Source organism: Talpa europaea (genome assembly GCF_964194135.1).
Source record: "Talpa europaea genome assembly, chromosome: 11".
NCBI classification, from domain to species: domain Eukaryota; kingdom Metazoa; phylum Chordata; class Mammalia; order Eulipotyphla; family Talpidae; genus Talpa; species Talpa europaea.
Genome location: NC_140078.1, coordinates 15,820,993 through 15,847,104, shown reverse-complemented (window position 1 = coordinate 15,847,104; position 26,112 = coordinate 15,820,993). Strand labels below are relative to the sequence as shown.

Below are 26,112 nucleotides of genomic sequence, written 5' to 3'. Positions count from 1 at the left end.
ATGGCCCAGCTGAATACAAAGTCCCTGGAAGGAATCTAATTTGGATATTGGAATTCTTTGAAATTTCTGGTCCTCAGCAGCCAAAAAGTCCATGACCAAGAACAATGCTTGAGGAGCATGTGTTTCCTGAAGTGTGCCTGAAAACCAGACCTTCCCTGGCTAAGCTGAAGGGAGGGTTGAGAGCTAGAGACTGAACTCCCTTCAAGGAATCCATGAGCGATTATAGCCTGGGCCTAAGACTAACGAGCTGCAGAACTCTTCTCAAATGCAGGCAAAGCGCTAGCAAGAGGCCTGAGCAGCAGGTCTGCACTTGTCCCTGAATTAGGCAAACCAGAGTGATGCCACTAGGGAGCTCAAGCCCAATCCCAAAGGGGACTGCTTATGTCAATTCAGAAGCCACACACTTCTGGAAAACAACATGCCTTCCCTCAGTTTAGTCTGCTAGGAAAATGGTCTCATTTTAGAAGCAGCTGTTGATCTCAGCCCAAGCTGCTGGCTCTGTGGCTGGGGCTTGTATTCTCCATCCCCAGGCTGCAGGGTCCAGCTCCTTCAAGGAAGGGGCCTGAGCAGGGAGGCAGGGACTTCACTGGGAGGAGTACTCTCCTGGGGCTATGTCTGAGGCGTGTGGCCTGTGGTGACCTAGCTACCCAAGGGCAGACAGAGTTTGGGCAGCCAGGGTTCTGTCCTGCCCCAGCAGCTCCTCTGTGCAATCCAATTGCGTCTCCCACTCATACAGTGCCTCAAGAGCTCAGAGATGCGACACCAGAGACCCAGAGGTCCTGGTCTCCCAGTGCACACAGGATAGTCATTCCCTAAACCCCCCTCCCCCCCCAATCAGTGGTGCAGGTGATGTTCTCAGAGCTGGATAGAGAATAAAGACGACATGCACTCAAGTCAGCACACAAAGGCCAAGGAGAACAAATGATGGTCCCTCCAGGAGACTGGGGTTAAGACACCCATTTTGTCCATCTCCAGGGTGGACACTCTGCAATCTTCCTTTAGGGCCTCTGCTCAAAGAGGTCGTGATATTCCTGCTGCTCCAGCTCCCGATTATATTTTTCAATTTCCCGGTTGGCTTCTTCCACGTAGTCATTCATGAACTGGTCCATGACTGCCATCTCATTAAGGAAGATAGCACTGAGCCTTGAGGACAAGAGGGACTGCCCAGGATCTGTGGGCAGTGAGGTGGGGGGACACTATGAGTGTCCAGTCCACACAGGGTACCTGACCGGCAGTACCACAGCTATGACAAGACCAGAACTGATGCACCCTTCCTGAGCCCCTCTGCACACAGCAGCACCCCAACTCACCTTTTCAGGCCCAATCTCTAACCTGTAAATTATGAACCGTGACTACAGAACTCAAGATGCCACCACAGCTGTATCTAAACTCATTAGCAGTAGCAGCAGCAGCTCTCTGTCCGCCTATGACTATGCAGGTGAGACGCTTTCTTTTGCCTTTTCCTACTAAACCTGTCCTTTTAAAATGTTTTAAAAAATAAACTACAGCTCACAGAGTAATATCAAGATATCAATAAATGAAGGCGATATCTGATTTTAATGACTTTAAGAGGCCAGAATGAAAAGTCTGCCTCTCTGTGCCTTCTTGTGTGTTCCCAGAACCTGGCCTGTTCCAGGGGTTCACACTTCCCCAGATTCCAAGGATACGTGGGTGAAAATCAGTCTTGTCACCAAAGAAGTTAACAAACTGGGTGCCATTATAAAAATAGCCTGCAGGTAGGGGGTCCAGGTGGCGTTTTACCTGTAGGAAAAAAGAGTCCTGTTAGAGTTATCTAACCACTTTCTATCACTTGCTCATTCATTAAAAACAAACAAGTCTATTGCCTTAGTCAGACAGCCCCACTGTGCCCAGTGAAAGGCTAGATGTGCCAGGGAATTAACACCTCCCTGCCAGCAGGCCTCAAGCAATGACTGACGGAGGTTCCCCACCTCCCCAGGAGGAAGTCAGGAGTCCCTAATAAGATTAAGCTCCAGTTGCCCACAGTGGTACTGGTTTGATAACACACCCTTTGTTGGCTGTCTCCCCTTCCCTTCTCCCTTACTTTCCCACTTCCCTACTAGTATCTTCTAGAATCACTTCCAAAATAAGCTCCCTGCACTCAAATCTTTATTCAAGGTTTGCTTCTGGGAAATATGCATTAGGATTGTCTTCTGAAGTGCCCATGTTATCCTCCCCAGGAACACCCTGCAGATGTTCCTCAAGTCCAAAGCAGGTGATCCTGAAGTCTCAGACTCCTGTCCCACCTGCTTATTCCTAGGACTGGCTGGCACAACCTCTGCTGGGGCTGGGACTTCTGTGCCCTTTAGCCTTTACCACCAAATCTGTCAGGACAAGTCCACAGTGGGGATAAGGACTGGGGTAGAGTCCTCAGATTTGAAGGGCTCATCAAGGGGTTTCTTGTTCTGGCCTAAGGATTTCCCCACTGCCTATGAGCAGTTTCTGGATTGAGACAGTTTTATACTGGGATATCACTGGTTTAATTGTGGTTTATCTAGGATAGAGGAGTGGGAGGAGAAAAGGACTTGTGCAGTTAGTTGCTTGTTTGAACAGAGTGGCAAAGCAGGGCTCCGTGTCAGCAGTTCCTCCCACAGGCACTGGTTCTCCTTGATTTCACACCCAGCTCACACCGGAGGTCACCCCACCCTCTTCCTCACTGAGGCTGCAAGGTCAGATGAATTGAGGTTTTTCTTTACTCAGCTTCCCTCTGTGACCTGACAGAAAGCAAGGCCTCCAGCATGCCCTACCACTGTCCCCTTACTCATGTCATCCTGAAAGACAGGAGCTGTGCAAGCCCAGAAGGACAACCTTGGGAAGAGTTTAGGCCCCCTGTGCAGAGTACTCACGTGGATGTTCCTGATCTCTTGCTGGGTCAGCATCCCCCTGGTTTTCAGGGCTTTCCTCTGAGGCTTCTGTGCAGAAATAGGAGGAGTCAGGTCTCATCAGAGCTGATGATATACACAACACAGGGGTGGGCTCAGGGCCAAGGGCCAGTTACATGATTAAGATCCCAGCTGAGGGGAAGCACAAATGCTGACATGGCCTAGACAAAATATCCTGCCTGTGTGCCCTTTGGGAAGACCACCTTCCATCACAGAGCTTGCATGCCAGGATGCATGTTGCCTCTTTGCAGATCTTAATCCTAAGTGCTACCAGTGACAGACATGGAGCAAAGGGACAACCAGAGGTCCACAGCCAAGTGCCATTTAGGTGATCATGCAGGAGATTATTCTGTTTAAGAAATATATAGCCTGCAGACAGCCAATTCCCAGTATGAAAGAAAGGACCCTATGAAGGGCCTAGACACTATCTAACTCTATTTTAGAGTTCTGGATGAGCTTAAACCCTTGAGGCTGTGCTGAGAGAATTAGTACCCCAAGCCTGCAGAATATTGGAGGCCTTTAAGTCCAGTTTGTTTTCATTTTCTTTGTGGTCTTGAGCTAAAGATGCTTGTGTGAGATGCCTCTCCCCAAGTTCCTGTCTCCAGGGCCCTATGCTCACAGCCCTCCAGGCCTGGGAGTCTTGGTTTGCAAATAGCTCTAAGCATATCTTTGTTTCCTTTCTAGAGAGAGAATGAACTCAAGCACAGGAAGATTCTGGGCTCAGAATAGAGGACAGTGTTTGTATTGGGATCAGTCAGGAAAGACATCTTGAGTTTTATTTATTTATTTTTTAAAGATTTATTTATTTTATTTATACAAGCACTGGGTACAGACAGAAGTGCGGGAGGGTGAGAGAATTCACCAGAGCCAGAGCGGGGAACAGAACATGCAGACTGACGAAATACACTGCTGAGGGGAGCAGCGGGTGAGACAGGAGAGGTCTGTTGTGCCATGTGGGACCCTCGCTGGCGGCCAGGGACTGAACCTGCGCTGCAGAGGCTGCAGGTAGCTTCGCAGCCCAGCGCTCAACCACTACGCCACCAGGGGAGGCCCCATTTTGAATTTTAAACACCGGGTTAACCCAGGGTCCACATAGAACAACTAGGTCTTACCTAGGTTCTAGGTAGCCACTTAATAACTCTAGTCTGCCTTGGGAATAAAACTGGAAATGGGGGGCCTCCCTGGTGGCACAAGGTGTTAAGCACCGTACTATGAAGCAATCCTCAGCCTCTGCAGCACGAGTTCGATCCCCGCAGCTGGCCAGGGAGCAACGCACATGGCGCAGCAGACCTCTCCTGACTCTCCCACTGCTCCCCTCAGCAGTGTATTTCAGTCAATCTGCCTGTTCTGTTCCCTGCTCTGTCTCTGGTGAATCCTCTCACCCCCCACATCTCTGACCTGTACCCCAGCTCTTGTATGCATAAATAATCTTTAAAAAAAAAACCAAAGAAAAAAAACCTGGAAATGGTTATTAAAACAAATCGGCCTTAAGTGGGCTGCCTCCCACTCTCAAGTGTCCCTGAAAGCACTGGCCAACCCCATGAGGAGACCAGTGGGGAGGTACCAGGGAAGCAGTGGGGGGCTTCTACCATAGGGCCATTAGCTTCCCCAAGGTGTGCTGGTTACATTTGTGCCAGGTCTACTTTAGCTTCAGAAACTACCTGCTTGGCTGACTGACGTAGCCAGTCCTTGACACTCTCTTCTTTCAGGGAGCAGCCAATGAACACAAGGTAGCACTCCTGCTGTCCACTGCTGTCTTGAGTTGTGCTTCTGGAGTCAGGCGGTGGAGTGGGTCCCTCCAATACTGGAATGATGCTCAAGGAGTTGGCCAGAGTGTTGTGGCAGACCTCCATGGTCCTCTCAGAGTCTGCAGGAGAACATGTTACTCCTGAGATCCTGACCCAAAAGGGTAAGGTCACACTAAGACTGCAACAGTGCAGGTGGCCAGGGATGAACTCATGAGACACATGCAGGAAGGAAAATTGACACGACTAGCTGCAGGCTGGAAAGGATGAAGTAAAAGAGGGAGAGCAATGCCCATTTCTAACCCAGAAGGTGACTGCAAATGAAATCTAGGAGCTAGAGGGCAGGCCATGAGGGGAAGTAGGCTTGGTCCTTCACTGCAGACCAGGAGAACCCATAGAAAGGTGGGTCTCTGGCAGAGAGGGGTGAATGCAAGAGCCCAATGGTGTAAGATTCAAAAGGGAGGGTTTCTGAGCATCTGAGAGGCAGCCATTGTCTGCAGGGCACCAGTGGAAGCTATGGATGTGAATCATGAGATGTGAGCACTCCACAATGTAGGGCTCACCAATGCAACCCCACAATTACCTGAAAACTTCACTTTGCCCAGGATATGGTAGATGTTTCCAGAGAAAGGACTTGGCTTAATGGAGGACTGAATTGCTGGTGGAGAAAGAACAAAAGGCTGTCACCCACCTGGGAGCAGAGGCCAAGTTAAGGGCAGCACAGCTACCATGAGTTAGGGACAGGGAAGGCCTTGCTCTAGGATCCAGGCTTCACAGGTTCTATTCCCTCCAGCAGTTTCTCCCCAGTGGCTCTGCCACTCTCCCCAGGATAGGGGGAAACGTTCAATCAAGGAGCAATCAAACCCTATGGCCACCCAAGATCTGGGATAGGGTCTTCTGGGTTCTTAAATCCCCCTGCCTGCTTTCAGACTGGAGACCACACACAGAACACTAAACTGGGGCAGGAAGCAGGGACTACTCTGGAGCACTATTTACCAGTCTACTTACTCTTCTGTGATATGTTCCAGTCAAGGAATTACCTTTACACTTGGCCACAAAGCGGTTCTTCTCCAAGGGACGACCAAACCATACACAGATCTGAACCATTAGTGGAAAGACGGATCCAGCATCAAATTTACCTTCATACCTTAAGAGATTTCAAACATGTTAAGTACAAGTAATTGGGACTTGGAGAGTTATTATAAGGACAACTTTGGGTTGAACTAAACTTACCATTGTATTTGAATTCTCCCTTACTTGTATGCCATTTTGGGTACAAAACGCTTATTTGTAAGTGGTGAGTGAGACTGGGAAGAAACATGTTTGCCTCATTAGAACAGGGCTTTCTGAGAATGCAGGTCTTACCGCCTTTAGACTAGCTGTTCTTCTAAGTCAAAGACCTCATCTATCTTTGGTGGTTTGTTTTTTTTTTTAAAGATTTATTTATGCATACAAGAGCTGTGGTGCAGGCAAGAGGGGCGGGGCAGGGGGTGAGAGGATTCACCAGAGACAGAGTGGGGTACAGAACAGGTGGATCTATTGAGATATACTGCAGAGGGGAGCAGTGGGCAAGACAGGAGAGGTCTGCTGCACTATGTGGGTCACCTCCCTGGCTAGGGATCGAACTTGTGCTGCAGTGACTGCAGATAGCTTCATAGTGCTGTGTCCTAACCCCTTGTGCCACCAGGGAGGCCACTCATTTATCTTTGAAGCCTAGTATCCAGGGAGTTCTTCCTCAGGATCTCCTCTTGCTCCCTTCAGGGTTCCAACTATTGCCCATCATCTTGCTGATGGCAGCTTACCAGACCATATATTTGTATGTGTACTCTCTCTCCATAAGGAACTGATGGGTTTTCTTTTTCTTTTTCTTTTTTTTTAAATAGAGGCATGTTTTATTTATTTATTTATTTGTTTCTCTGTTTTGTTTATACATGCACTGGGTACAGTCAGAAGCACGGGAGGGTGAGAGAATTCACCAGAGCCAGAGCGGGGAGCAGAGCAGGCAGAAGGACCGAAGTACACTGCTGAGGGGAGCAGCGGGCGGCAGGAGAGGTCTGCGCACCATGTGGGACCCTTCTCCGGTGGCCAGGGAGCAGCCGGGGAATCGAACCAGCGCTGCAGAGGCTGCGGGCAGCTTCGCAACCCAGCGCCCAACCACTGCGCCACCGGGGAGACCCGGGTTTTCTTTTTTTTAAGTAATAAAAAATTGTGTTTACTTAGAAGCATTCAGAATTTCAACAAAACAGTTGCAACTTTTTTTTTTTTCAATTACAGAGTGGCATTCACTTAACAGAACAATTTTTCATATAAACTGCATCAAAGACAACTGAAGCTGAAAAACTACCATTACCAACTATACATAACTCATTTGTGCTGTGCACCAACAGAACATGCTCTACATTCCCAGGCCAATTTAAAACCTCTCTAGTGAGCCAGGCAAGGTTAGTGGCTACTGAAAAATACCACCAGGCCAGGGATGTCTAAGCACACGTTCCGTGGTGTATTAACTAAACAAAAAAAAGACAGTCTACAGTTTAAAAACAAATCTTATGCAGACCTACACTTCATTTTTGTTTCTTTAAAAGGAGTGAGTTGCATACAGAGTGTTAAAAGCTTTATAGGCAAGGAAAAAAAATGCACTAGAACCAAACCAACTATTCATCATTATTATCTTCTTCATCTTCCTCCTCTTTCTTGCTTTTTCAGCCTAGACGACTCCTTTTTTGGCCTTGACAGGTTTTCTTTTAGCCCGGTATGTAGTAATATCCTTTTTGTAATTTTCCTTTAGCTTAGTGGCCTTCTTTTCATAGGGCTGCTTCTCATCTGCAGTAGTGTTAGTTTCAGTTTCTTTGCAGCATCACCAAATGGATAGGCCAGGATGTTCTCCTTTGGTTTTGTTGTGTTTTTTTTTTTTTTTTTTTTTTTTTTTTGCTATACTCGGAGCAAAACAAGAAAAGGGTAATGGAGGCCTTGGGGAGCATCAGGATCCTTGAACTTCCTTTCTTGTTTTCCCTTTAGGAAGGTATATGTTTTCATTTCTCTTCCATAATGGGCCTTGCCCACCTTTGCCATGTCATCAAGCTTTCCTTTCTCTTTAGCAGACATGGCTTTCTACCTGAGCACTTCTTACAAAATTCCAAGAAATTGAGTGACACATCTGGGTGCTGTTTCTTGTGCTCTTCCTGGCAAAACTGCACTAAAAACACATCTGATGACATTCTGCCTCTCGACGTCCTAGGATCTCCTTTTGTCCATTTTTAATTATTTTTCCTTAGCAAGGCACAGTGTTGCCCAGTGCCTAGTGACTCTCAGTGTCTCTACGGAGCTCAATGTACTGAAATTGATATTTTTTCCCCAATTTTGAGTTATAATGCTTGTCACACACTCATAAAAACACAACCATTATTTGGAGCATTTAAAAAATTAACTACTGGGCTTCCCCGGTGGCGCAGTGGTTGAGCGCTGGACTGCGAAGCTGCCTGCAGCCTCTGCAGCGCCAGTTTGATCCCCGGCCGCAGGCGAGGGTCCCACATGGCACGGCAGACCTCTCCTGTCTCTCCTGCTGCTCCCCTCAGCAGTGTACTTCGTCAGTCTGCCTGTTCTCTCCCTGCTCTGGCTCTGGTGAATCCTCTCACCCTCCCATGCTTCTGACTGTACCCAGTGCTTGTATAAATAAATAAAATCTTTAAAAATAAAATAAAATAAAAAATACTTCTTATGAAAAATTTCAAATATGCAAAGGTAGAGGACAGTATAATGAACTCCCATTACCAGGCTTCCAAAGTTATGGTTTTGTCATTCTTCCTTCTGAGATACTTCCTTGAGATGAATCCCTAAGATCAGAATTCAGTCCAGAAGAGGGTATAGCCATCACAGGTAATAACTTACACCAATCCCACTAGTAGGTGAGTATACCAGCTTCACAACAGTTCTCCCAGTAATGAAAGCATCTATATTTTTGGTGAAGTGTAAGAGGTGTGTAAGAGGTGCTTGTCAAAAACAGCAGTGAGCCACTGTTTAATGTTTCTGAATATTAGTGACATGAATTCTGTTGCCATGGTTGCCATTTACACTCTTAAATCAACTGTCTCCATCTATACGGACTGATTTACTTTTCTTCAATATCTAAACGAGCTGCCCAAGTATATTAACCCTTTGCCACATTTGATACAAACATTTTCCTCCAGTCTACTGCATTTTTTTGTTAGTTTTCCTTATTTTAAAATAGTACTGTAATTTTGATTTTATATTGTTGAAATTATTTTATTCTTTGTGATTTATTTAAAATAAAATTGATGATATAAGTTTTGAGATTGACATTCTTTTCATTCTCTCCCCATCTAAACAAGTTATGTGGATATCAAGGGCTTCTCTGACTGCTCTGCTCAAAGCCCAAGTCCTTGAAGAAATTTGGAGGGACCAAGGAAGAACACAAGGTTTTCTCTCAGACTAGAAACAAGTCCTTCTACCAAGGAAGGCAGAGTGAGGTCTATGAGAATACAGGACTGTGGGAGGGCAATGGCTAAGTCTGTACATCACTGAGCTGAACACATCCTGGAACAAAAACCTGTTCACTACAAGGTGGGAGGAGAGTAATACACAGGATGAGTAGGAATCTGATGACTGCCATATTGCTAAGATTAAATAATCTGATTCTTAGGCATGATCTCAGAAGGGAGTGCCTGTAGGGTGATTTTAAGGCCCCACCATTTCTGATTCTCTACAAGGACTGATCTTCCAGATAAAGGGAATGTTTCAAACTCACTCACAGAGCTTTCTAATAAACCTCTCATACCTGCTCTCTCCTGGATCAGCCTGCCTCCAGGAAAGTCTGTGCCCTGAGCCAGGTTCACTTGTACCATGGCCAGAATGAGTCAGTATGGAATGGAGAAGGGTTGCTTCCCTAGGCACCAGGTGGAGTCTTAGAATCACACCTGGAGGTGTGGGCAGCAAAGGATTAGTAGCTGTAGATACTGAAGAGGAGGGTTTCAGCCCAGAAGTTCCATTTCTTTTTAGTTAATATATAGCTGTCTTGCTCAGGTTAATAAATGGTCTACTTACCAACTGTTTAAGCAAGCAAATTGGAGGTCCCCTCTAAAAAAGTGCCTGAAAACCTCCAATTTTATGTATTACCCTGTTTGTTTTTTTAAAGCATAGTAAATTCCAGTTTTTTTGTTGGTACAACATACTGGTGATGGAAGGGGTGTTGTGGAGGAAGTAAAGAGGTGCCTAGGGGAAGTGAGTAAGGATAATAAAGATATCCCACATCAACATGAGAGATTAATTTTGGCTAAGCTTTACTGATTGTGTTCCTCTGAAACTCCAACAGAATAGTTACTAGTTACCCATTCTATACAGGGACAGGACAAAATGGTGGTTAAGAGTATAGGCTTTGGAGCCACATGTCCTGGGGTTAAAATAAAGTTTTCATTTACTAGCTGTGTGACTCTGGTCAAGTCACTTAACTTGCTATTTCAGTTATCCCTAAAATGGAGAAAATAATGGAACCCGCCTCAAAGGCTTGGTTTGAGGATTAAGGATACATATCTAGAACCTGCAGAGTGGCACTGTCCAACAAAACTTTCTGAGATGATGGAAACGTTCCGCCTCTGTACTGTCCAATGTGGTAACTATTAGCCACATGTGACTACTGAGCATTTGAAGTGCGGCTTATGTGGCTGAAAGACTGAAATTTTTCATTTTATTTAATTTTTATTAATTTACATTTTAGCAAATAGACCAATGTGACCAATGCACTTCTTACCATACTGGAGAGTGCAGTCTTAGAGCAATGTCTAGTACACAGTAAACATGCAAGTGATGCTGGTGTGGTATGATTACAGTGTACTCTGCACTCTCTTTACTCGTCCGCTCCCCTCTAGAGGCGAGGTTCATTGGCTGGGAGGCAGCCAGGAGAGAAAAGACACTGTATGGACAAGAGACACAGGGAACCAACCTATCAGTCAGGAACCTAGAGGACTGACAGTATTCTTAGGACTGACTCTCTCACCTGGGAAGGTATAAATCCTTGGTTTCACACTAGCCACCTCATCTTCACTAGAGGCTGGAGGAAACACAGGACACCATTATGCTTGGTGCTCACATGATGATCCCTCACCTCCACACCCTGCCCCCACCAACAACCAGCAAAAGTCCTAATTTGGAGCTCAAGACTTGGAGCACTGGGCTCCTGGAAAGACCAAGACATGGTAAGACCAGGTGCAGGGACATGGCAGGCTGTTCTGTTGCCACTGTCAAACTTGCAGGGTGCACGTGGTATTTTTACTTTTTTCCCCCTTTCACTGTTGTTAAAGAAATCACTGGGTATACAAAGAAATCTTAACTACTTTTCACTGATGATACTTGCCAGCCAGGGTACATTAAATATCGAGATCGTAGCATCGGCGGACTTGAAAAACTATTTTCTGAGAGAATCAGCTCAATATCTTCATTCCTTGGAAAATACACAGAAAAGCCCAGGTTAATTAGGACTATGTATCTTAAGCTACCATTCTGCCTCCTCCCCTTATCCTCTATAATCACATACAAGCACACATGCATGTATTTCTTCCTGTCAAACCACATGTAAGTAGACTGTATGTTCATGTTATTTCACCTCTAGATACTTCAGTGCACTTCTCTTTTTTTTTAAAAAAGTTTTATTTAGTAGAAGGCCAGAAGTGTGGCAGGTAAGAGGATTCATCAGAGACAGAGTGGGGAGCAGAACAGGCAGATTTATTGAAATACACTGCTGAGGGGAGCAATGGGTGAGACAGGAGGGGTCTGCTGTGGCATATGTGGGTCACCAAACTGGTTGGGGATAGAATCCAGGCCATAGGGGTGATAGCGCTGAGACTTCACCCCTAGGTGACCAGGGAGGCCCCTTTCAGTGCACTTCTTCAGAACAAGGACATTCTCTCACAGAACCATGATATTACTGTGACATCCAAGGAACTTCATTGTGTATGCTAGCAGTACTGGCATCACCTGGGAGCTTGCCAGAAATGCAGACTCACAGGCCTCACTCCAGATCCAGTGCCACAATTTAATAAAGCCCCTTAGAGATTCCTGCACACATTAATGTTGGGGAGGTTTGACCTAATATACATCCTTTTTTTTTTTTTAGATTTATTTATTTATTTATTTATATAAGCACTGGGTACAGTCAGAAGCGCAGGAGGGTGAGAGAATTCACCAGAGCCAGAGCGGGAAGCAGAGCAGGCAGAAGGACCGAAGTACACTGCTGAGGGGAGCAGCGGGCAGCAGGAGAGGTCTGCGCGCCATGTGGGACCCTCCTCCGGTGGCCAGGGAGCAGCCGGGGATCGAACCGGCGCTGCAGAGGCTGCGGGCAGCTTCGCAGCCCAGCGCTCAACCGCTGCGCCACGGGGGAGGCCCTACATCCATTTTTTAATTTCCTCCTTTTTTTTGGGAGAAGGGGTATAGGAGCCAATCAAAGATTGCACGTTATAGTTGCAATCTTTATTTTCTTTTAATCTGGAACAATTCCTCCAACTGTTTTGGTTGTTTCTCATAGCATTGACTCTTTTGAAGGCTATGAGTCAGTAAGCTGTCATGTATCCCGCAACATGGGTAGGTTTGATTGTTTCCTTATGATTAGATTCAGTTAAACATTTTTGGCAAGATTAACAGCCAGGTAATGTTGTGTCTCCTACAGCATCACATGAAGGAGGCACATGATGTCAGTTTTTCTGTAGTGTTCTTGCTAAGTCTGATCACTTGATCAGTGACCTTGCCATTGTGAAGGTACTTTCCCTCTTTGTGAACAGTCATCTATGAAGTGACACTTCGAGATTGTGAATGTCCCTTTCCACAATAATCTGTCACCCACTGCTTTTAGCATCTACTGATCATCCTTGTCTAAATCAAATATACACTGAAGGTTACAAAATGGTGACTTTCTACTTCATAAATGTTTATTTATGAAGCATTTATTTATTCATTAAGCATATTATTAAGCATTTTTCTGCAGAGAATAGTCTCAGTTTTCTGCCCTGCCCATTTTATTTTTTAAAAAGATTTATTTATGTATGCATACAAGAACTGGAGGGTACGCCAGAGGTGCAGGAGTGGGCGAGTGAGAGGATTCACCAGAGACAGGGTGGACAGCAATGGGCAAGACACGAGAGGTCTGCTGCTCCATGTGGATTAGCTCCCTGGCAGAGCCAGGGATCAAACTCGTGCTGGCAGTGGCTTGATAGTGCTGTGTCTTTAACCCCTGAGCCTTCTGGATGGCCCTGCCCTGCCTATTTGAAAAAAAAAAATTACAATGGACTCATTTCACTCCTTGCGCTATAATCCATTATCATCATTGCTCTCACTTATGCTCACATTGTCCCAAATTTGGCTAATGGGAGCTTCTTAAGCTGCCACTAATCTTTAAGCACTTCCTCACTTATATGCTATAAAATGTGCCAGGCTTGCCTTATCCTTTCACTGGTATCTTACAATGGGGATTGGTACTTAGAAACCAAGATCTAGAGGTTTGGGTGTTTATTGCTACTGAAGTATTTGTATTTCTGGACCCCTTCAATGGAAAAAGCAGGGAAATAACATTTTTTTTTAAAGATTTATTTATTTATGCACACAAGATCTGGGGCACAGGCTAGAGATGCAGAGCATGAGAGAATTTACCGAGACAGAGTGGGGGGACAGAACAGGCAGATTGACTGAAGTACACTGCTGAGGGGAGCAGTGGGCGCGACAGGAGAGGTCTGCTGTGCCATGTGGATTGCTCGCTGGCAGGCCGGGGATCGAAATTGTGCTGCAGAGGCTGCAGATTGCTTCACAGAGAGGTGATTAACCCCTTGCTCCACCAGGGAGGCCCCGGAAATAATATTTTTAAATATAACGAGTTCATAATGTCCTCCAATTCGAATCCTGTATTTGCAGGTTTTCCACTCCCCTTTCCTATTTCATATTTACAATCTCACTTCTCTAATCATTAATATTGGTTGGAATCAGGGTTCCAAGAAATTTTTGAAAAGATTTTCGAAAGTGAATCAGGGTTCCCACAATTTTTTTTGTTATATATATAGATGGATTCACTGTCTTGTTTATGTTTAATTTTTTCCCTCCTTATAGTTGAAATATAAAATATTGTTGAAATATAAAATTGTTGAAATATAAAATATTCCCATTGTTGAAATATAAAATATTCCCATTACTTACAAGTAAAAACCATATTAAAAGTAGACACCTTTGGGCCTCCCTGGTGGCACAAAGGGTTAAGTCTCAGCACTATGAAGCTATTAGCAGCCACTGCAGCACGAGTTCAATCCCCGGCTAGGGAGCTAACCTACCTGACGCAGGAGATCCAGTCTCCCCACTGCTCCCCTTGGGGCAGTGTATTTCAGTAGATCTGCCTGTTCTGCTCCCCACTCTGTCTCTGGTGAATCCTCTCACCCCTCCCCTTTCCCCTGCACCTCTGGCCTACATCCCAGTTCTAGTATGTATAAATAAATAAATAAACCTTTAAAAGTAGGCACCCTTTAGCATCTTTTTTGAGCAAACAAGATGATTATGATCAGATAGTTTTTTTAAACACACACATACACACACACAATCACTCATTCTCTAATTTCATCTTGTAATTTGGACCTAACTTTAGGGAGTAAAAAGATAACATCTATTTTTTCTGTGCCATATCTCTCACATCTTAAAACAAGAAACATTAAGTCTTGACTTCCATCTATTAAAGGATGAGAATGTGAATGGGTATCCCAGAACAATAGGGGATAGTGACACATGGGGTCCTCTTGGTGATTTTTACATATAGCATCAAAAGCATTTCAACAACTGCTTAGGTCTTAGACACAGTAGAAAGATTCTGTGGGTCATAGCCAGAGTTCTGTATCTGAAAAAGTGGTTGGACATGCAGAGTAAAGAGAACTTGGTAGGTTTACCTGGTGACGATCCCATTTTCTGCAAGAATGAAGGCTGCAGTAGGATTCGCTGCCCTGATGAGGCTCTGCAGCTGGACAAGAAGAGGGTGTCTCTGCTCTGTGGTGTGACTGGTGAAGACCACGTTACTCACTAGGCCTGGGGAATAAACAGAATGAATGGTCCAGTCTTCAGTGTCCTGACTGGGGTTGATGGCTCACATAAAAACATGGGCTCTTGCTCCCTCCCCTGGTCATCCTTTCCAGTATGTCCCTCGTGTAGCAACTCTCACCCTCATAGCCATCATTCTGTTCCCCTTTCTGTCATTACCATCACTTGGGGTAAATGGTCTCAATTCTGCAGCTGCCTCATTTCTGAAACGCCTCTATCTTCTTAATCTGCTTTCTAGTGGATAATGGAGCTTCTTCAATAAAAGACCCTTTCCGCATCCCCTGTATTTAACCTAATCAGTCATGCCCCTGACCTTTATCAATTCAGAGCACAGACATTTAGCAAGCACTAACCATATGTCAGTTGCTATCCATTAGATTCTCAAAGAGTGCACAGCGAAGGAGGAGTCACACACACAGACCCACAATTCCAAGTAAGGCCTTATAAAGATATTCACATAAAGACTAAGGAAGAGGGGCCCATATAATGAGAGGTTGTAGAGATGGCCGTAATCACTCCCAACTTTTTTGTGAAAATATATTAGTAAAAGCCATAAGATAACAGAGAATATAGGAATCAGGGAAGTTATGTCACCCCCTTTGCTAACTTAATTATAATGCCTCTCCCATGCCCCCATTCCTATTTTCACAGTTATGATCATAGTGTATATACCATTTCAACTCTAAGATCACTTGCACTTTTGTTATGCAACCTCTTCTATACACTGCTTAACACTGAAAATTACAAGCATATCCAAAAGTAGGAAAAATAGTGTAGTGAACGCCCATGTGCCCATCATCTGGCTTCATGATGACTGACACCTGGTTAACTTGGCTAACTACATTCCTTTCATACCACACCCAGCTTTTTCACTTTTCCTCTCCTCCCACACTGGATGAATTTTATCCCATACAAAATATTTCAGTGTATCTTCAAAAGATAGGGACCCTTTGGGTCTCCCCAGTGGTGCAGCGGTTGAGCGCTGGGTTGCGCTGGGTTGTGAAGCTGCCCGCGGCCTCTGCAGCGCTGGTTCGATCCCTGGCTGCTCCCCGGCCACCGGAGGAGGGTCCCACATGGCACACAGACCTCTCCTGCTGCCCGCTGCTCCCCTCAGCAGTGTCCTTCGGTCCTTCTGCCTGCTCTGTTCCCTGCTCTGGCTCTGGTGAATTCTCTCACCCTCCCGTGCTTCTGACTGTACCCAGTGCTTGTATAAGTAAACAAACAAACAAATAAATAACTCTTAAAAAAAAAAAAGAAAATAAATTTAAAAAAAAATAAAAAAAAAGATAGGGACCCCTTTAAAAATATTAATGATCAACAATAAATTTTTAAATACAAAAACTGTCTAGTACCAAACTTCTTGGCCTGTCTACCGGGCTGCACTTCCTCAGTGCCCTGGAGTGTTCTGGTCACCATCAGGTCTTCACTCTTGCTGTTCATCTGCCTGGAGTCACCCTTTCATTCCTTTTTGTTTGGGCAACTCCTTCCTTAGGGTATAATTTGTATAGTGCCTCTTCCAAAAAATTCCCTAATCCCCCAAGATTGGATTAGAGCAGGCATTGGATAAAGATTTGCTGTATAAATAAATGACTGAATCAAGTGTAATAAAAGATACATGCAACCTGACCTCCCAGGCAGTTGCCTTAGTAAGTTGTGGGAAACTGCATGCCAAAATTTTTTCCCACTTACAAGTTTCAGCAAATCTCATTCATCAGCCAGCTATCTGAAAAGGCCTCTACAATATGAAGCATATGCATATTTTTGGTACAAAATCATAAGGTATGAAAGGATAATCAGTAAGTTTCTGCCTCTCCCCTCTGGTACCCTGAGACCTAGTTCTCTTCCTCAGATACAAACCAGATTTTGAGCATGCTTCCTCCAGCTAACCATATACAAGTGTATAGGAACAGACAGAGTCAGGTTTTCTTAAGAGCTTCTCCCACTCTCAAAACCTCTATGTATGATTTAGTTGTGGTAGCAGTACATGGCAAAGGAATTCAAATGGAAACTATATCAGTGATTTGCTTAATTTTATTTTTTAAAAGATTTATTTTTTGCATACAAGAGCTGGGGTGCAGGCCAGAAGTACGGGGGTGGTGGTGGTGGTAAGAGGATTTACCAGAGACAGAGTCAGGAAAAAGAACAGGCGAATCTACTGAAATACACTGCTGAGGGAGAGCAGCGGGTGAAACAGGAGAGGTCTGCTGCACCATATGGGTCAGCTCCCTGCCTGGGATTGACCTTGTACTGCAGTGGTTGCCGACAGATGCCCAGTGCTGAGACTTAATCCCTTGCACCACCAGGGAGGCCCTTGTTTATTTTTAAAAGGTTCCTCACATACCCTTTCTGTTCAGAAGCTTTAAAATTAAGACAGACCATCCTCAGCAGTGTCAGAGTAGCTTCCTAATAAAGTTAACACTAGCAATGCCTGTGCTGCTATTCCAATTTAGAAAGGTCACCTTGGAGGCTGCCAGAGAGCAGTGAGGACACCTTGGAAAGCCCTAATGCCAGAATCCCACACCTATATGCAGCCACCAGAAGTGACTGGGGCTTCTGGAAACTGAGTATAAGGCAAGGGTAGGAGGCCAGGCTCAGAATGTGGCACAGTGGGGAAGCAGGCAGGATTCTAAAACACGCAGCACATTCCAGAGATGGCAGAAACAGGAGTAGGACCCAGTAAGAGGTCCATGAAATACTCAGGGGTGGAAGGCAAGAACAGTGGTGGATGGTGCAGAGCCGAGAAAGGCCAAGTGAAGACCTATAAAAGTCCTAGGACTCAGTTTAGTATCAGCTTGGGCAAAAGAAACCATAGTGTCAGACTAGTGCAAACATGCCAAGCTGAGCAGTGTGCCCCAAGGTCACAAGCATGGGCCTGGCTTGCTTAGGAAGACTGGGGGTCTTAATTTCTGACAGATATCTTGTCCAAAGTCCTGTCTGCCTCATGAGTACCATACAGACAAACTCTATGGGCCTGGAATTCTAGGTCAGGAATGGGACAGATAAAAGGGGCTTTGCTTTACAGGGAAATAAGCAAAAGGATTATCCCCAACATTCCTTAGGCCAGCTATGCAAACTGCCACCTGCCAAGAGGAAATGCCATCTTTGAGGCAGGTACTGCAGTTTCTGGAGCAGAGGGTGAAGAGGCCACAGCAGAATTTCCTCTTGCTTGGGCCAGCAGTTTTATTCTGTGTTAGGAGTCGGTATCCACATTTGGCCATGGCTCACCAGTCTGGGCTATGAGTAAGTAGGCAGCCTGGCCTTGGTGGTCCATTCTCAAGAGCAGAGAAACATCCCTGAAATTGGTCTAACCATCCCAGTGCAGGCTAAAGGCTTCCATCAGCCTAGGAGAAAACAAACTTTTCTGTATATAAAATACTACTACTTTTGTCTATGGATAGGTGCTTCTAAAAGCAGAGCAAGGAAGTAAAATATCTCTACTCTGCCTCCAAGCCAGCATTATAATGAGCCTTGCTTGCTATTTAGGCAGTGAGATTACGTCCTAATCCTGGGATTTCTATAATACATATCATCTTGAGGCTGAGACATAGTCCTTTTCTCATCGTAAAATAATCCTCTTTTGTAAAAGCAATATACCAGGGAGTCTGACTCACGAACAGGAGCAAAGGAAGGCAATATGGCCCCTTGGGACATGAAGTGTTTGTCTACTGGTGGTGGATCCCACATCCAAGAGAGCCACCAAATCTCTGAGGAAAAAAAGATATATTTGCCTTTTTTTTCTCTTTCCTCTCCAGACAGCCCATGTCTATGGTGAGCCAGGTCAGATCAATCCATAAGAACCCCAGGCCCAAATGCAAAGGGAAAATATTTATCAAGGCACTGTCATTTTACAAGCCTCTCAGAGTTCAGAAAACAGCACGTGGCCTCAAGGTCATCTGCTCCCATCTGATCATATCCCTTCCTTTATATAAGCACAGAATTTGATACAAGTTGCTTTTGGATGATGAATTGGAAGGACAGTGCCAAGAGAATGCAGTCTGTCTTGGCCTAAAAGGACTTTCCTCTTGTTATAATTTTGGTCACCGTTTATGGATAGTGAGGACAGCATACTTCCTCAAGGCTCTTTACTAGGGTAACCCAACTGTCTGTGCTTTTCCCACATGCAAAAAAAAAAAAAAAAGCAGAGGGGCAAAGAGGGAGAAAGTGCCAAGGAACCAAGGTACCCTAAGGTGGTAAAAAGCACATGGGACAAGAGACTGACTATAGTTGATACCTTTGACTTTGGCCATGATTTCCAAACCAAGGAGGACCAGAGGGTTCTCCTTGGTTATTTCCTGGACCTATGTATTTTCTGCTTTCTATTCCAAGGATAGGTACTATCGACCTCCCCAATCTTTGAAGTTAGGAACCTAGAAGTTCCAATTTATGCCCTACAGCTAGTCTGTCACCAGATTCTATTGACCCAACCACCATAAAATGTCCTGAATCTACCTGGGTTGTATACTGTGGTAGACCCAACCAATCTCCATATACTCTGCTTCTGGGCTGCAATGTCTGGAAAGCAACAGAGTCTAAAAGCTAAACATGAGACTCCCTGGCAGAACAGTCCAACACAAATCCCTCTCTCCAGCTGCAGCGCCTCCTGCTCTGTGCAGCACCCAGCTCAGCTGTTTCACAAGACAGCAGCTCTGGGATGCTCTCTTGTCTTCACTCCTCTGGATGATCAAAGGGATCAGTAGGGCAAAACTGTGCTGGGGACACGCCAGTTATTTTCTTCTGTCTCATTTCTACTTGCTGGGGTGTTCAGGAAGTCCAGACCCATGTCTTCTGACAACAATGAGCATTTTATCACTACTGCAGCAACTTCAGAATTTATTCTGGGTCTTCAGGTACCATAATTAATATGACTAAAAAGTGCTGCTTCCAGGGTTGCCAGATTGTAGGAAAATGCAAGATAGAGTATAGAGAGGATGGGTAGATTTTTCAAATGTTATCAAGGAGGTGTGGAAAGGAGGGAACTAAGAGAGAGGCCCTACTGGGCCATACTCTGTACTCAAGGGACAGGAGAAATGCATCACGATCTTGCCAATGCAGGGGCTAGGAGTACCTATTTAGTCCATTCATATTTCCAGGGCAGGCTTAAGCCCAGATCAGAAGGGGTGTTGACAGGGCAACTGATCATCATTAAGAGACAACTCTTTGGAAGTAATCTGCTTATCAAATATGATAAAAGTGAAAGATGTTAGTTTCCCCTGGACCAATTTTGTTTTAGATTTCAGAATGGTAGGTCAGAGCAAAAAGATAAGCCTGTTACATTTACACAGAATTTGAAAGGCATGCAAGCAGGAAGTAAAGCATATTGCTTACCTTGTGAACATTGGTCAAGACACTTAGGAAAGAGAAATCTGGGGGAGGAAAGAGAAACATTTTGAAACCATTAGTGTCTGATTTGTCATTAGTTATTTCCCACAAAAAACATGAATATCATTGATATTCAAGGTGACTAAGTATGGGGCAAGTGGCAGGCAGCACTGAGCATTAAGGATAGTCATGGCTATACAGAAGGTTTTCAGAGCTTTTAGGCAAAGTGCTCTGAGCCAGGAACTCCACAGAAATAGTAGAAGTACCTTTGTGGTCAACTCTTAGTAGAATGTTGAAGAAGGGGGGATGATGGGGGCAGGGCAAGTTCTTTAGACAAGGGGAAATGGAGAAAGAGAACCGCGTTTTCGTTTTGTTTTGAAAGAAACACTGTCCTATAAAGGGGAACTCTCAAGGGAAAGTGAAGAGCACTGCACTCGCGTGTCAGGGGCCTGTAGCACCAAAGTTGCCATGCCCTTTATGTGCACCTTGGAAGCCTGGCTCCCCTTCTGAGTTCAAATGGTGAATAAAACACAGAAAATTGATTGGATCACAAATGAAGTAAGTGTGGGTGACTGTGCTTTAGAGTTCCTAAAACAACAGCATTTTTCTCAGGGAAGAAAGTTAACACTAGTGAGAACAGCTGCCTTTTATTGAGTTTCTACTATAAGCTGGGCACTGTGGAGGCTGTTTACATTACAATCTTGTTCTGTTCTCACATCCATTCTGTGTCCTGGGTACTTACAAGTTAAGAAGGGGTTTATCATGGCTAGTAGGCTAAGTGCTTCTTTGCTCTAGGTCTTGCACACAGCTAGGAAGTGCTAGGGTTTATAAAGGGACTAGGGTTTATAAAAGGACTTGGGTCTTTCTGGCACCAGAGCTCCTGTGTTTTCTTCCACTACAAGTGAGGTGCTTGCTAAAACCATCTTTCTAAATTGTTGTTGGGCTGGCTGGCAGGTATTAGTACTGTTCAAAACACTGGTGTAATTTCTCTCCTCCAATTTCCCTAAGGGTAGCAAGTCCCCATCTTTTTATTTGATTTCTGAAAACAGCCAGACACATATCATCTGGAATCAAATTTGGTGGATGAGTGAGCTGGATGAAAACCACCTTGGGTTGTGACTCTGGTTCTCTTGTCCTACTCCCTCATGGCTTCTGAAGGAGTCCAAGGAGGAACCCCTATGTGCCCTGAGCAAAGTCGAGAGTCCTGGATCATGGGAAGTGACAGTCACACCATTCTTGTATGCATAAATAAATAAATCTTTAAAAAATAAATCTCTGATGGAGATGGGTCACTGACTTCTCTGCACTCACAGTCTACTGAATGGCCCACTGTGCATAGAATACATTTCTGGAAAGTGTCCTTCCCATTGAGCGCCTGTGACTGGAGCACCTGCCCTTCAGGTCCTTCTCAGGGCCCAGCTGTTTCCTCACTGCACCCCACCAGATGTAGGAATTCACACCAGACATCAGACAATGATGAGCAAAGTTCCCCCTGAAGGCATCTTATCTAGTCATAGGTTGGACTCTCATGTTATAAATCTCTGATGGAGGGGCCTCCCTGGTGGCGCAAAGAGTTAAGTCTTAGCACTATGAAGCTATCCCTAGCCACTGCAGCATGAATTCGATCCCTGGCCAGGGAGCTACCCACATGGTGCAGCAGACCTCTTCTGTCTCGCCTGCTGCTCCCTCAGCAGTGTATTTCAGTAGATCTGCCTGTTCTGCTCTGCACTCTGTCACTGGTTAATCCTCTCACTCCCCGCACCTCTGGTCTGTACCCCAGCTCTTGTATGCATAAATAAATCTTTAAAAAATAAATCTGATGGAAATGGGTTATTAAGTTGCTGACTTTAGGATCTAGACACATGGACTTGGACATTTATGAGATTTTCTAATACGAAATGCAATTTCTCCTATCTTGGCATCTTTGGCATCCCCGTCTTTTAAATTCAGGTGTTGGCTTTCTTCCCTAATTCAATTAGAAATTACTGTTGCTGCCTTATGATTCTTATAAAATGGTATGCATCTTTTATCATGACACTTTTTACTTTACATCATAATTATACATGCAATCGGTGTGGCATTTGGAAAATTATTTAAATTTATGAGCATCAGCTCCCATGGTAATGATGCCTACGTTAAAGGGGGGATTTTTTTTTAAAGATTTATTTTATTTATTTATGCATACAAGAGCTGGGGTGTAGGCCAGAGGTACAGGGGGTGAGAGGATTCAGCAGAGACAGAGTGGGGAGCAGAATGGGCGGATCTACTGAGATACACTGCTGAGGGGAGCAGCAGGTGAGACAGGAGAGGTCTGCTGTGCCATGTGGGTTCATGGGTTAGCTCCCTGGCAGGGGATCAAGGTTGTGTTGCAGTGGCTGCCAATAGCTTGATAGTGCTGAGATTTAACCCCTTGCACCACAGGGAGGCCCCTAAAGGGGGCATTTTTAAGATTAATTGGAGGGTAAAGCATCACTATGCCAGAGAAGACAGATATGGTAGTGTGAAAATGAGTAAGTACCTGATTTACTTTGATTTAGTAATTTAAAATTCTTGTCAATCAATAAATGAGAATACTGACCTAATAGGATTAAAAATAAGGGGCTCACAAATTCTGTGTGCACAGACACAAAAATGCAGACAGAGGATAGTATCAAGAAAATAAAAGATAACCCACAGAACAGGAGAAAAATTTTGCAAATCAAATAGTTGATAAAGGACTTGGATTCAGAATATATGAAGAACTCTATTATCAAAAAAAGAAAACCCAATCAAAACGTGGGCAAAGAACGTGAATGGACATCGCAACAAGTGAGACATACAAGTGGCCAATAAGCAAATGAGAAGTCGTTCAACATCATTAGTATTAGGGGAATGTAAATCAAAACCACAATGAAATATCATTTCACACCAAGACAGCTATAATAAAAAAGCAATACTAAGTATTGGTGAAGATATGGAAAAATTTGTACCCTCATCCACAGCTGATAGAGATGTAAACAGTATAGTTGCTTTGGATAATAGTCTTCAGTTGCTTAGAAAGATAAATCTATAGTTACCACATCCAAATATGTAGAATAACCACATTAGCTCTTGCACGCAAATCTTTATTATAGTATTATTTATAAGACAAAGGTGTAAGCAATCCAAACATTCATCAACTGATAAATGGACAAATAAGATGTAAGATCTTCATACAGTGGAATATTATTTGGTTATAAAAAGGAATGAAGTACTGGTATATGCTAAAACATGGATGAACCTTGAAAACATTATACTAAGTGAAAGATGTCAGACACAAAAGGCCATAAGTTATATGATTCCATTTGTATGAAATGTTTAAAGTAAACAAATCCACAGAAACAGAAAGTAGACTGGCAGTTGCCATGAGTTTGGAGGAGGAAGTAATCAGGAGTAACAGAACTGTATACTTTTATGGTAAATGAGTTATATTTAAATGAAGCTATCATCCATTAAAAAAGCAATATACAGGGCCTCCCCGGTGGCGCAGTGGTTGAGCGCTGGGTTGCGAGGCTGCCCGCAGCCTCTGCAGCGCTGGTTCGTTCTCTGGCTGTTCCCCGACCACCGGAGGAGGGTCCCACATGGCGCGTGGACCTCTCCTGCCGCCCGCTGCTCCCCTCAGCGGTGTACACTTCAGTCCTTCTGCCTGCTCTGCTCCCCGCTCTGGCTCTGGGGAATTCTCTCACCCTCCCGCGTTTCTGACCGTACCCAGTGCTTGTATAAATAAATTTAAAAAATGAATGAATAAATAAATAAATCTTTTAAAAAACCAAATAAATAAATAAATAAATAAATAAATAAATAAATAAATAAGCAATATAGATACATAATATAAAATGTGAAATGGTTTCCCCATCATCTAACATTTGTTTCCAAGGACCTGGCCATTTCCCACAAGTTGAAACCACTATTAACATTTTGGTATATATCCTTCTAAATATTTCCTATGCATATATAATTAAACATTAAAAAAATACATAGGGCCTCCCCTGGTGGCGCAGCAATTGAGCGCTGGGTTGCGAGGCTGCCTGCAGCCTCTGCAGTACCAGTTCCATCCCTGACCACCGGCGAGGGTCCCATACACACACACACACACACACACACAAAAAAAAAAAAAACACATAGTTTTGGCAATTTGCTTTTCTCACTTCACAAAATATTGTGAATATTTTCCCATGTTAGCACATAAAAATCTACTTAATTTTTAAAAAATCCTGCATACATTCCATTATAGGGGCATTACAAACATTTTTTTTAATACAGATTTTTAAAAGATTTATTTATTTATGCATACAAGAACTGGGGTACAGGCCAGAGGTGTGGGGGTGTGTGTGTGTAAGAGGATTCACCAGAGACAGAGTGGGAAACAGAACAGGCAGACTGACTGAAATACACTGCTGAGGGAGCAGCGGGTGAGTCCGGAGAGGTCTGCTGCACCATCTAGGTAGCTCCCTGGCCGGGGATCAAACTCGCACTGCAGTGGCTGCGGACAGCTTCATAGGTTGCGTCTTAACCCCTTGCGCCACCAGGGAGGCCCGACCTTACAAAATTTAACCAGTGTCTTACTAATGCACATTTGGATTATTTCTGGTTCTGTTTGATATTGTCAACAGTGTTGTTTTTGAACAATGCAGAGCACATTTGCCATCTTTCAGGCTTCCTAGGGCCTTCTGAAACACCTTTCTTAGGTCTAGGCTCGGGAAGACAATTCCTCTTGCAAAAGGCAGGAAAATGCATGCATTGTATGTGACCTAATTTCTACCAATCAGATGGACCACAAGACTCCAACTGGCAGTGAGGAAGGTCAGTGAGGGAATGTATGGTAAGCAGACCCCATTTTCTGGCAGAGGAAGTAGTTGAAATATCCCCCTTTTCCACCTTATGGGAGGTTTGCGTGTTGCTCCTGACTGTTTACTCAGTACTGGCTGAAACTCTGGGCCTCCCGGAGACTCAGCAAGCTTTTTAATGCCCTTCAGTAAATCCTTTCCCATTTAAACATACTGGAGTATGCTCTACTATTTGGAATTAAGAATTCTGCCTGAAACAAATACTCCTATAACTATCATTGTCCATCAGTACAAATATAATTGTATAATAAAATTCTAGTACTGGAATGACCAACTGTGTCTCCAAAGAGATGGTATCATTTTACATTCTTACCAACAGTGTATAAATATCCCTACCTTGTTGCTTTGTAATAAACCAAGTGGCTTAAAATAATGATGATTAATTATTTTGCCTGATTTGGTGGGCAGTTATTTTGGCCTGGGGTAGCTCAGCTGGGGCTGATCATCTAAGATGGTCTCACAGGCCTAAATGGGGGTCTCAGCTCTGATAGCAGAAATGGGGTGGCTAGGCCTCTTTCTCCACATGATCTCTCCCCCTCTCACAGTCTTATCCAGGCTTCTTCAGACAGTGGTCTCAGCCACCAGAAGCAAGAGTGGGCAAGCCCCAATGTGTAAATGCTTTTCAAATCACTGCTTATTTTTTCATGCTTCTTGATGTCCCAGTGGCCAAAGCAAGGCAGATGCCCAAGACCAAATTCGAAGGATGAGAAACAGATTCAACTCTCCAGTTCCCGATGGGAAGGGCTGCTTTTGCTTTTACCACAGTTGACCATGTAAGCATTTCTCTCTCTCTATTTTTAGCACATGGGCTGAAGAGTGGTCGCTTAATTTTTTTAGTGGAATGGGCATAACTTAACCTAGTAACAAATAATTTAATAACTTTCCATTCTTTTTTTTTTTTTAAACTAGCAACAACAAATGTTGGTGAAGATATGGAGAAAAAGGAACTCTCCTGCACTGCTAGTGGGAGTGCAAAATGGTCTAGCCACTATGTAAAGCTGTGTGGAGATTCCTCAGCCTACTAAAGATAGAGCTTCCATATGATCCAGCAATTTCACTCCTAGCTATTTACCCAAAGGACACAGAAACATTAATTCAAAAGGACACCTGCACTCCTATGTTTATAGCAGCACTACTTATAATAGTTAAGCTATGGAAACAACTCAAATGCCCAAAAATAGATGACTGGATCAAGAAGATGTGGTACATATA

At 44.2% G+C, this 26,112-nt stretch overlaps 1 protein-coding gene across 1 annotated transcript in view; it reads right to left on the bottom strand.

Moving 5' to 3' along the window:
• Nucleotides 1-998: 998 nt before the first annotated feature.
• The window catches only part of DNAAF9 (dynein axonemal assembly factor 9), a gene marked incomplete at both ends in the record, with an annotated part of 97,079 nt that continues 71,965 nt past the window's right edge, over nt 999-26,112 (bottom strand). The window contains 9 exons of the mRNA XM_084246686.1: nt 999-1,111; nt 1,668-1,761; nt 2,865-2,930; nt 4,562-4,767; nt 5,229-5,303; nt 5,686-5,792; nt 11,013-11,099; nt 14,569-14,704; nt 20,042-20,079. Of these exons, the coding sequence (XP_084102812.1) occupies nt 999-1,111; nt 1,668-1,761; nt 2,865-2,930; nt 4,562-4,767; nt 5,229-5,303; nt 5,686-5,792; nt 11,013-11,099; nt 14,569-14,704; nt 20,042-20,079 (922 nt within the window). The remainder of the gene's footprint in view (nt 1,112-1,667; nt 1,762-2,864; nt 2,931-4,561; nt 4,768-5,228; nt 5,304-5,685; nt 5,793-11,012; nt 11,100-14,568; nt 14,705-20,041; nt 20,080-26,112) is intronic.